This window comes from Crocodylus siamensis, chromosome 11, assembly GCF_052110815.1.
Source record: "Crocodylus siamensis isolate JL-2025a chromosome 11, ASM5211081v1, whole genome shotgun sequence".
Classification (NCBI taxonomy): Eukaryota; Metazoa; Chordata; order Crocodylia; family Crocodylidae; genus Crocodylus; species Crocodylus siamensis.
The window spans coordinates 47866341-47878814 of NC_143405.1; the positions used below are offsets into that span (position 1 = coordinate 47866341).

Below are 12474 nucleotides of genomic sequence, written 5' to 3' on the forward strand. Positions count from 1 at the left end.
ATTCTCTGAATCAGCATTGAATCTTCAGATTCTGCTGAATCAAATCAGGGACAGTGATCTGAATCAATAGATTGAATCACTGCCCCCAGTTCGGGCCAAATCTGAATTGAATATGGCCTGTTTTGCATAGACAAGTCACCTAAGGCAAACTTTTCAGACAATCCCTGATTATTCCCAACTTTCAGAGTGCCCAGATGGATACCCTGTGGTGTGATTAGCGGAGGTGGTGAGCATTCAGTTTCAACTGGAAGAATTGCATAACCCCAGTGGAGCTTCAGTTCACAAAAGCTTGAGCTATATACAGTAAAAGCTCTGTTATTCAGCATCCCCTGGGAATGGGGGATGCCGCTTAATCAAATATTCCAGTTAATCAAATGTGCACCATCTGGTGCACCCCCTGGCGTCAGTGTGCTGGGGGACGAGGAGGGGGGCCCTGAGCAGGCTGCTTTGCCCTGGGCCATGTGTTGAAGAAATGGCAAAGAAAAACTCTGCTCGCGGCAGCGAAACCCGAAAGTGGTACTTCTGGTTTTGCTTTTGCTGCGTCTCTTGGATGCCGGTTAATAGAGTTTTCCAGCTAATAAAGTGCCGGTTAACATAGCTTTTCCTGTATGTCACTATCTACTATGGTTAGTCTATAAGGTGTAAATCTACCCTGCTTTCCTATTGAAAAATCAGATCCCAAGCAGCTTGAAATGGGCTTCCAACAACAGAGAACCTTCAAGATGCAATAATGATTAGTTCCATAAAGGAGTCAGACACAAATCATTCTCTGAACCGACTTTAAATAGCATGAGGTAAATAAAGCAAGGGGACCCAAATGAATAATGAGACTAAAACAAACATTGACTAGCTTCTCATTAACTAGGTACCATGCATCCTCTGCACCTAGTGAGGAAGAGACTTTTGGAAAAAACAGCATGTGATTGTACAACTGAAAACTGCTTCATAATACATGTGCTAGCAGAGGCTAAACTACGCTGCCCAGACTTTCTGATTTTTAAATGCTTGACTTGACAACCTCATGATCTTCCAAATTTCACTTTTCAGGAAATTATAAAAAGACAGTTTCCACAGATCTAGCAAATGTTTTAATTTAATTTATTATAATAATCCAGGCACTTGTTCAGTGGCTGCTTGTTAGCAAGTGGTTGTTCATAAGCACTAAGACAGAGGATGGTACAAGTCAATTCTGAGGCCTCAGAGCCCTGACTTGTCCATTTAATTAGAATGGATTCCAAGAGAATGTGAGGCACAGAATAGGATTCCTTCAAACTCCCACATGAATACATGAGTACATTAGAATTAAATGGTATTACAGAAAACACTAACAGACTTCAAGAAGTATACTACAATGCCCTTCTTTTTTATGGCATGTACCTCAATTAATTCAGAAACACCTAGTGGATTCACAGTCTCTGGGGCTTCTGGTCCACCTGGTTTAGCTGCCACCGCAACAATAGGACACCCATGGAACCTGAAAGAGAAAAATAATCCCATCATGAGACTTCAAGTCCCTTGCACATGCAAGAAAGGGAAAATAACAAAAGCTTCATCTGTCAAAAGAGATGAGGAAATTGCCCTGGCTATTGATTTATCTAGCTCAGCGATAGTTAATTATGGGCATTTTCTTCTGGGACTGTATTACTAGTGCCTTTGAATTTACTAAAGCTTTAAAACTTATTGTCCAACTGTCTTATTTGGTTAGGCAGTAAAAAAATAAGATTTCTGTTAGACCAGTTTTAAGCAGGAGACAAATTGGGCTGCTCTGTGATGGCTATGCGAGTTAGCCCCTTTTCTTCCTGGAGACTGGCATATTGTGCTCTGGGTTCTAAATTTTCATTAAAAAAAACAACCCTCCTCAATGACATGGTTGCAAGAAGCTTCAAAATGTGAAGCAAAGTTAAGACAGTGAAGTGAAGCAATGCCCATCTGAATGCGCAGAGAGCCTGAAATCTTAAGTGAACTCTGCTTCATCTTATATCAGGGAATATGAACTCTGACTCCAAATGTTGATAATATCTGTCTAATGAACATCTTTTGCTAACTGAAGTAGGCAAAATTTTGAGTTTACTTCCCAATTCACCCCCTCAGTGTAATGCTTCCTTTGGACCAATTATGTTCTTCAGTCCTCTATTGTAGAGAAGTCTTTCAATCATTACCTAATTTTGAACGCTATGCTTTGTGAGATACAAACAACTGGCTTTCTGAGCTAACAACTCAGTTATGACTACTCTTTCAAACTTTTAAAAAGAAACTAGAGTCTCTAAAACAAACAACCCACACCTCCAGCATTACAAGGGTTAGCAAAACATGACAATAAAAGCAGGAGAGAGAAAAAACATTTAGGTGCTCAGTTTTCGTAAGTATTCAATTTACTATATAACATACATGGGCCAAAGTCAGTGATTTTCACCCCTCTCCCTACTGTCTTCTAACTAATTTTTAGATTTTCAATCACAATAGGGCAAGAACTAGAGAAAATAGTGCATTGATAAAGACAGAATGATAACTTCTGTAGAGGGAACTTATGTAATGATCAAACAGTAATCCAATATAAATAGCATTTTTTTTGCTCATGTGCCATAAAGTGGAGTCTTCCATAGACACAAATGAGAAAAACATGCAGTAAGAATTCTAGCTTTTGCATAAAAATAACTGAATTTCCCAACATTTTGGGGCAACATATTTTAACAAATAAACAATACTGAAACAGGTGTCACGTCCCCTTCCCAGGTCTCCCATATAACTGACAAGCTAGAGGTGACACGTGCTACTTTTGGAAGTATTTGAGTATAATGAGGCCCAGATGTAACTGCCTTCCTCTAATACAGTGGTCAGCAACATATGGCCAAATGCAGACTGCCAAAGGGGAGCAGGGGGGACTTCAGCAGTCTTCTGGCAGTGGGGCGCTTCACCTGTGCCTGTGCTAGGGCCAGATGGCAAGGAGCTGCACCAGGGCTAGAGGCTGCTGAGGAGTGGAGAGAAACCACAGGCGGATCAGAACGCTGACCCACCTCAGAGCCGAGCCCGCTTGTTCCAGCCTGTGGTTCTGAAAGGTTGCCAGCTGCTTCTCTAACACATACGACTTACTACAAACTACATCAATCTCTGCCAGACAAAAATAAAGGCTAGTTGACCAAGGAACCTGGATTGCTGTTAAGTTACCTGACAGTAGCTGTAATATGCTGCCCAGGTCTAAAGCTCTGTCCACTCTGCAACTGCAGATGTAACCATGCTAGCAAATGCATTTTTAATTTGGTTGCTGTAAAAGGTTTCCACCCCTAGCATGGAAAGGGCCCAAAATCCTTCGCTTTCCCCCACGACCATGCACAAGCATGTGAGGCTTAAGGCAAACTGCCAAATGGTTTTAGCAGGTTCCTCATATATAAAAGTAACTTTGAAATGCAAAACCAGCTTCAATCGCCTCTGCTTCATCATTCAGAGTTGAGAGTAGGAAAGCAGCTGTCAAGACAGAAAGCATGTCTGCGTTACAGTGGGGCTGGCACTTTAGGTCAACCCCAGGACAGTGATCATTTTAAAAACTTCAAAAAGCACGGCACAAACATCCAAATATACATTTTTTCTGCAGGTAGGCAATACAGACATCTGGTAAATGGCCATTCTGGAATTCACAGTTCAAACAGCTTCCTTTAGAAATATTAAGACAAACCACCTCTCGGCAGGTGGAACCACAGCCGTTGAAATCAGCTGGCGCATTAGAACTGAGAGGATGCTGCTTTAAAACAGCAGGGGGCTGCAATCTGGACATTTGCAGTGAGGATATCATCATAACTAGAACTCACTGCTCTCTCAGTTTGACATAGTCAGCTGACTCCCACAGTACACTAAAAGGGTTTAAAAGGGTTATGTGTGTTCCTAGGCTATCAAGGGAAGAGTGAGTTAAAACAGCATGTGAATTTAGGGTGAGGAAGCACCTGTGAAAAGATTCTAGTTTCCTTCCAAATTTATAAATTCAGATTTATGAATACAGATCTGCCCATAACCAACGTTTTCATGGTTAGGTGGTTGAATGTTTTATAACAGGAGTGTCAAACATAGGACCTATGGAGCCATATGAATCAGTCCCTAGGTCACTGGACTGACCTCAGACACAAGTCGTGCCTCCCCGCTTTTCCCCTAGACACACACTGTAGCTAGGGACAGAAATTACACATAAATCAGTTTAAGTGATCAGAAACTGGTTTAAACCTGTAACAGAACAGAAGCTCAGTGCACATAAACCAGTTTCAAAATGGCTGAAACTGATTTAAGATAAACCTGGTTGAATGTAGTATCAGACTTAACTGATTTAGGTCAAACTGGTTTATTAAACTTCTGTCCCAAACCCCTTCCTGGTTTAAGTTAAATCAGAGTCCCCCAGCATGCTTTTCAGCCTTGGGCTGGGCTGGGCTGGGCTGGGCTGTGCTGTCTGCTTCAGAGAGCAGGGCTGGCTCTGCCCCTCTGCTCCCTAGCTGGAGCAGTGAGGGACGGCTCACTGTCTCCCCACACCACCCTAGGCAACCCTGGGACTACAAATCCCAGAGGCACCTGGAAGCAGGTAGAAGTAGTGATGAGCAACCCTGCACAGTCTTCCTTGTTCTGATTCTGAACTGCAAATCCCAGAGACCTCAGGGGCAGCTGGAAGAGGAAGTGAACACACAGCCCATGCTGTGTTTACAGTTACTTACAGTTTTACAGAGAAAGAACCATTCTTGTTCAAGTTTTATGAATTTGATGCCACTCCCCCCCACCCCAACAGAACCTGGCCATGCCCCCCTCCATGCCAGCAGGGAGGGGAGGAAAGTCTTGGAGGGCTTTCCCTCTTCCCTCCCCTTTGGCAGTGGCTGGCAAGCATGCTTCTAACTCAAGCCACTCACTATAGGTCAGGGTTACCATATGTCTGGATTTTCCTGGACATGTCCTCTTTTTTGGACCCCTGTGTTGCATCTGGGTGGGTTTTTAAAATAAGAGGAAGTGTCCAGGCTTTCTTCTGTCCAGGTCTGGCTGCTCCAGGATGAGAGCAGCAGGCAAGCCGATTGGCTGTTGGGGATCATCTGCTGCCTGTATTGGCTCTGGCACGCATGCAAGAGATAGAGAAAGAGAGCAAGTGCACAATGCAAGAGCTGCTTGGCCTGGGTAGCAGGTTGGGAATGAGGGACACTGGCAGGGCAGGGAATGAGGGGCACTGGCAGGGCTGGAGTCAGTGGGTCCAGAGTGAGGGGCAGCAGCAGGGCTGGAGGTGGGATGTGACTTGTCAATGACGGGCAACAGAGTGGGCAGGGCACCAGCATGTTACTGCCCGCTCAACTTCTGAAGCAAAAGTGAATGTGCATTCATTTGCTAATCAGTTCAATCTCTTCTTAGACTAACCTGCAATGACTGAATCAATTCAGCCTCTCGCTTTTTGACTGTCTATACTTAGCCTGTATGTGCTAGCTCTGGGACCGTACCTGAACTGCAGTGCAGATCCAGCAGGACACAACATGAAGCATGTACCCCAGACTGATCTCCTGTATTGTGTGCAGCAAATGCAGCTAGTCCAGAACCACACACTGGCTCCAGGGCTCACTGTGCATGTACAGCCAGCATGAGGCACACACGGGCAAGACAGTAAGACTGTGCAGAGCTTCGATGGAGATTCAGCCTGATTTGGTGGCCGAATCTCTGAATCCGAATCGAATCAGAGAACCCTTTAATCTCTCCAAATCAAATCCGAACACTCCAAATTGATTTGGAGAGATTTGGCAATTCGGATGGAGGTGCAGCTTTAAATGTTTTTGCTACATACCTCTAGGTAGCAGAAGCTTGTGAATGCTATGATGCTGGGGTGCACAGAGCATCCCACAGAAGCGCAAAGGGCTCCCGAGTCCACCAGGGAGCATGCTGGGGGGCCCCACCATGGCCCTCCGGCTCGGTGACTTGTGCATCCTGGGTCAGTGGGGGGCAGGATCCTTCCATGGCCCCCCAGAACACTCCCCAGCAGACCTGAAAGTATGTCCTTTCCACTTCCGGGCTCACCGCTAAGAGTATGTGGAGGGCCCCCCTGCACTCCTGTGGGATGCCCCATGCACCTCAGCATCGCAGCAATCATGAGCCATGCCTCAATGTATGTAGAAAAAGCTTTTAAGCTGTGTCTATGTCCAAATCAGCATCGAATATTCAGATTCAGATTTGGCTGAATCGAATGAGGGACAGTGATCTGAATCAACTAATTGAATCACTGTCCCTGATTCGGGCCAAATCTGAATTGAATAAGGCCCGCTTTGCACACCCCTACTAGACAGAGTGCTGCACATGGCACAGGGTGTTCAAGGTGTGGGCTGCATGCAGTGTCCTGGACCGACCCCTGGTTCTGCCTGCAGCGCCAGGTCCAGCCTACACAGTGAGCAACATATGCCCCAGGTTGGCCCTGCATGCCACACGCACAGCAAACCCTTAGGCCAGCACGTGCTGTGCGTGCAGTGCAGTTCTGAACCCAACACTGCGGATGCTGCATGGGGTATCATTTCAGTCCAGGCCACAAACCAGCCCAGTAACACTCACCCAGCCTCTGGAGCCAGATGGAGTTTGACACCCTTGTTTTATAATATGTCACAAGAAAGGTTATGTTCCCTGTATTTGCCTTAAACTCTTGGACTTAATCTGCAACCACTAAGACAGCAGTAACAACCTTAGTTCAGATTGAATAAAATAAAGGTTTATTATGTCACTTTGCTAGCATTTCATTAGCTTGTGAAGATAAAAGCCAAATTAATAAAAACCATTAATTTCTCAAATTTTACTGATCTGCACTGAGTATAAATTTATTTTCAGAAATGAGTGAAATAAGCAAAAACTGAAATATAATTTTCATTTCTGTTTAAGGATAACATATGTACAACCTTAGCAGTAAGTAATAAAATATAATGATAGGAAAACCATGAGGTAAAAATTTTAACTTCACGTTAAGGTTGTTCCTCAGTTTTCGCAGTCTCACTGTGTTAACTGCAAATGGAAGCGAGCAAAGGTAGAACTATGAAAAAAACCCTCTCAGGCAGGGACACAGGAATTTAAAGCATTTAAGTGTTCTCAGATCAAGCTGCAGGTGTCTGTTAAAAGAAGTGGGGCAGGAGTTTATAACCCTACATGACAGGGGAAAAAGAGTGGCTTTATATTTGTTTGCCTTCAATCAACAACCATGAAGGAGAGTTGAAAGTTGTAGAATTTTGTCTCTCCACTAAATACATAGTAAGAAGTTTGCCTCCTCTGGCAGTGACCTCTGTGCTGTACTGATCAAAAGGAAACAAGCCACAGACAAATAGAGAAGCTGATAAAACACAGTAAGATTTCTAGATTGTTTAGCTGAACAAGGACACCATCCTGCCATCAAAATAAGTTAAACATGAGGTGCTTTATGCTCCTCTTGCACTATGAAAAACCTCACTTTCATATGTCCAATCTACTTGTGATCCTACATGGCACTCTTGCGAACAAGGCTTGATTTACCAGTTGGATAACTATGAATCAGAATTCCTTCTGCAGCATGACCTTGGGCAAAATGCTTCACCCATTTGTGCTTCAGTTTCTGTCCCGATAAAATATCTTTTGGCCTTACACAAGAACCGCATTCATATTTAAGGGTCTCTTTCCACTTACAGGCATTACTTAATTCAACAGATTATTTTTATTGTACCAGATGGACCACCCCAATTCCAAATACAATTTCCAAACAGAAATTCCATATTCTCCCTTATATGATGTCCATCGTTTTATTCTTTTCCCATTCTTTGCACCTGACAAGGCTTCCATATGGCAGTCAGTGATAAACCCATAAGCTAAAGAAAAAGTCTCCTCTTACAGTGGACCATGAATTTATTTGATACGAGCTGAATTAATAAAACAATTAACTAAACTTATTTTTTAGTCATTCATATCATATAACATTACACTTAAAAAAGAAAAAAAGCAGCTACCTTGAGTTCCTTAACGGCTACAATGAAAGCTGGAAAATGTAACAACATCATCCAGCGTAGAATGCAAAAGGCCTCACATATACTAAGTAAGTGAGCTGCATTTACTAAATGCATTAGCTAACACAGTGGTGGCTAACCTTTCTGGCAGGCACACCACAAATTAGCCCCTTACCCTCTGAGTGCTGCTCTGTTTTCTGCTCCCTGCCCGATCTACCCACTGTGCTGTCTGTCCCTTCCTCAAATCTGCTGCTTGCCACACTTAGAGGCTGCCCATAGCACTTGTCCACCCCTGGGCTACCACACAATAATATTTTTAACATCAGTTAGCACCTAATGTAGACAAAGATTGGAATATTTAAAACTTGTTAACTGGCTGTGGTCAGTGCTGGGCGGCCACGTGCCCACTCCTTAAAAAACATGCATCTACGGAGGCATCTTAAGTTAGGCATCAAAAAAAAAAAAAAAAAAAAAAAATCACTCAAGCAAATCTGACTTGGGTCAAAATTTAAGGCTGTATTTGTATTTTTGTAATATCTCTACCTCTTTCTAGTCATTCATGTGAATGATCTCTTTGTGCCTGTGTCCAGTCTAATAAAGACCAGCCCTGAAGACTTTGGGAGTGTTTGTTAAGGGGTGGGGAAGCATAGCGTAACAACTGTTACAATGAAAGTACATATCTGGTAACTTACTTTGTATTTTCCAAGGTCTTTTGCATTTTCTTGGTCATCTTCTCAATGGCAGCCTGTCTCTTCCCCTCTGGAAGGAGATCTATTTTGTTCAGAACTACTACCATCTTCTGGCAAGCAATTTGTCCAATCACCAAGCACTCTGCTGACTGAGTCTGCATCCCTTTTGTCACATCTATTACAAGCATCATCAAATCAATAATCTGGGCACCTGGAGAATTCAGAATCAGCATTAGGTCAGCATTATAGGACTAGAGACTACCTTTCCAGAATATTTTTCTAAAAATAAAAACAAAAACAACTTTGCATATTTTATATATCTAAACCTTATTTGTATACATTATAAATAGATGTTGTATGTATAAATAAAAATGCATGGGCAACGTGAAAATCTAACACATGGCTTTGTTCAGTGTCACTTGAAGACTTAGGGAAATTTAAGTTGCCATGGAACAAAACTGAGCCTATACGAAGAAATCTGATGGTATTATTAAAGTTTAGCTAATGCTCTGTATTGAGAGCTTCACATTAAGAACTTGGAAAAAGCATAAGTGATCTTCACCACAGCATAAACCTAAGGCATATGGGTCTCAACTAGTTTGGTAACACAACACAACCAGATGAATAGGCTACAGTGAAATGTATGCTGATTACTAGGGCTGTGCGAAATTTTGGCAGTCATTTTGTTTTGGAGGTGTTTCGGCCCATTTCAGCACCCCAAACACCGAATCCAAAATGAAACGGAAGGTTCAGAAACATCTCTGAAATGAAAACGAACCATCCAAAACTTTTTGTAAATGTTTCGGATGTTTCAGAAGCGCCCCCGGGAAGAGCAGCCCTCCTTTTAAAGTGCTGGGAGGCTGAGGCCTGGTGTGGGATGGGGCAAGGCAGGGCAGCCATGAGGGCTTCTCCTGTGGCTCCCCACACTGGGGCAGAGGTAGGCACAGCTGAAGGAGCCATGGAAAAAGCCATTCCCAGTCTCTAGGCACTTAAAAAAAGCCCTGTACTCACCGGCTGCAGCAGCAGGGATCAGGGCCTCTAAGGGCTTGTGGCAGAGCCCCCCCACACACCACGCAGCAGTGGGGACACTGGGGATGCCCCTCCCTTCCACTTGGCACCTGCACAACAGCAGTCACATCGCACAGGTACAGCGCAGCTTGGCAGGACACCACACGCTGTCTGGGAGCTGGGGTGACTCCAGCACTCAGCCAGAGCCTGGCACCACTCAGCCCCACCGGCCCCAGCTCCCAGACAGCACACAATGCACAAATGCCCTGCCAATCCCTGCTGCACCTGTGCCATGGGACACCTGCCACACGGGTGCCAGGCAGGAGGGGGTGATCCCTGCTGCCCCCCACTGTCCCATGCTCTGCAGGGGGTGCTGATTTGATTTTGAGGATATTCAGCCTGATTCGGCGGCTGACTCTCTGAATCCAAATCAAATCAGGAGACCAATTAAAAGGTCCGAATAGATTCGGAAAAGATTCGGAGAGCTTCAGAGATTCGGGCAGTCCCCGATTGCTGCCACAGAGAGCTGAACCCGAACTCTGTGCCGCTAAGTAGGGGGTGGGAGAGGGAACCATGGGGGGACCCCTGCCAGGCCCCATCCCCTGCCTGCTCCCCCAGCTCCCATGAGTGCCCCCCTGGCCCCCAACCACTCTTCCAGCTCTCTCCATGGCTGCCCTGCCCCAGCTCCCAGCTCTTTAAGAAGAAAGAAAAAAAAAAGCCCCACACTCACTAGCTGCTGCAGTGGTCATTGGGACTTATGGAGGCTTTTTTTTTTTTTTTTTTTTTTTTAAGAGTTGGGAGTTTGGGCCAGGAGAAGGGGGCTCATGACAGAGCCCCCCACACAGCATGGGGCAGCAGGGATTGCCGGTAAGTGCCAGGCTTTTTTTTTCCAAATAGCTGGGAGCTGGGTCCAGGCAGGGCTGCCACTGACGGGGAAATTCAGCTGATTCGGCTGTGGCTGAATGTCCGAATCAAATTCAGCTGAATCGATTTGGGACTATGATTTGAAATCACCAAATCAAATCACGGTCTCCCAAACTGGCCGAACCCAAAGCAAATGCTAGCCGCTTCACACAGGCCTACTGATTACCCCCTGGTCCTATACCACAAAGGACAACCAGGGTAGGCATTTCATGCTGCTGTAGAGACAAACCAATACAGTATAATTGAACTGACACACACAGAATGGGCCAGCTTTCAGAACCTGAATTCCCTTTATACAATGCAAGAGCATAATACTGAAACTACATTTAATCCCTGCATGGGTTACTTTCAGTATCTTCAATGGGTTGGAATCTATGGCTCTTGGTTGGTTTGAAGACAGAATCAAAATAACAGAAACACTTTGCAGAACGGGACTTATTTAAAAGGATGCTACTAAATAAAGAAGAAAATTAAGTCTTGCTGAACTAGTCTCAACTTGAACCAGGGTAAAGCCAACAGGACAATGACAGGACAAAATGACTAAGAAAAGAAATATCTAAAGCTTTTTCAACTGAAGAGAGACCTTTCTCCTCTTCTACCAGATTTTAAGTCTAGGCATAGAAGTTAGACACTTCCATCAAATCTAAGTATCTTAAAACAAGTTTTAAAATCTCCCAATGCATACACTTTCCAAAGATTGGTTTAATACCATAATGTGTTGTCATTTATCTCTAATTAAAACCTGTACAGTAGATTTCAGTAACAGCTGAACAAATACAGGCAGTTTCCCACATCCCCTTTCCTTCAATGAGGGATGTCACTCACATTTAATTTAACTGCATCTAAAGAGCACAGGGCCTTGCTTTTTTTCTTCAGTTTCTATTGGGTTCTACAAGTCCTGAATATTTTAAAGTGAAGCTTTCAGAACTGTTTTTATTTAAACAGATCTTCTGATGACTAGAGAGCTCTGGGCATTGCACTGCCCATATTCAGGCCCTTTCTATCTCATTCTGGCTAGACTACTGACACAGCTGATGAGCAAACCGAAGATGAGCATCAGTTACACTACTCTAAAACAGCGTCCAAAGAAATCTTTGAAATGAAATGTTAGAATGCCATGTGCAACAGACCTTAATATTGTCAAGATTAACTGGAAACATTAAAAGGTCTAAAACTGAATTAGCAGACAGCTGCAATGCCTTTAAAAAAATATCTTGGGGGAAGAGGGAATAAAATAAAAAAAATTCTAAAAGAAACTTAAGTGACCAAACCAGGGTCATTATTTACCAAAACCAGAACTTCTGTTTTCAATGCTGCTAACACTTGACCAAAACTTCTGATGAGAAGAAATTAATGTGATTGTTCTTTTCCTCCCTGTGCCCCTTTTTTTTGTTTAATCTTTACAATAGCATCACATGGAAACAGCCAGCCCTGTTAAGAATTCCCATGAACCCCAGATAGAAAATCATTCTGAGATGGAGTGCCTGGGTGAGTGAGTGGGTGGGAACCGGAGCAGGAAAATTAACAGTTATAAATTACTATTTTCAATCTATCAATGCTTTTTATTTTGGAAGAGGGAATGCAGAATCCTTTAAAGCTACAGCTGGGGCTTTATTACAGTAGTGAAGCTCCTGCAGGAATTTTACCAATCACTTCAAAAACTGCGCAAGACAAACTTGTACTGTTCCTCCAAACACATATTCTATGTTTATGGCAGCAATTTTTTAAATTTTTCCTTTTTTTTTTTTTTTTTAAATACAATGGGAAAAAAATGTTTTGTTCAGGAAAAAGAATTGGGCTTGATGATAATGAACCTTATATAAAAATGGTTTAGTTAAAAAAATAAATACAAGAAGTCTATGGGTTGTTAGACCTGAGTAACTCCATACTTTAAGTGGAGGGAA

At 43.5% G+C, this 12474-nt stretch overlaps 1 protein-coding gene across 2 annotated transcripts in view; it reads right to left on the reverse strand.

Annotated features, from left to right (window-relative positions):
• The window catches only part of EEFSEC (eukaryotic elongation factor, selenocysteine-tRNA specific), a 196191-nt gene that overhangs the window by 133848 nt on the left and 49869 nt on the right, over positions 1-12474 (reverse strand). For both annotated transcript variants that reach the window (XM_090022508.1, XM_090022509.1), the window contains exons 2-3: positions 8642-8849; positions 1378-1474 (exon numbers count right to left, since the gene is read on the reverse strand). In XM_090022508.1, coding sequence (XP_089878634.1) covers positions 1378-1474; positions 8642-8849 — 305 coding nt within the window. The remainder of the gene's footprint in view (positions 1-1377; positions 1475-8641; positions 8850-12474) is intronic.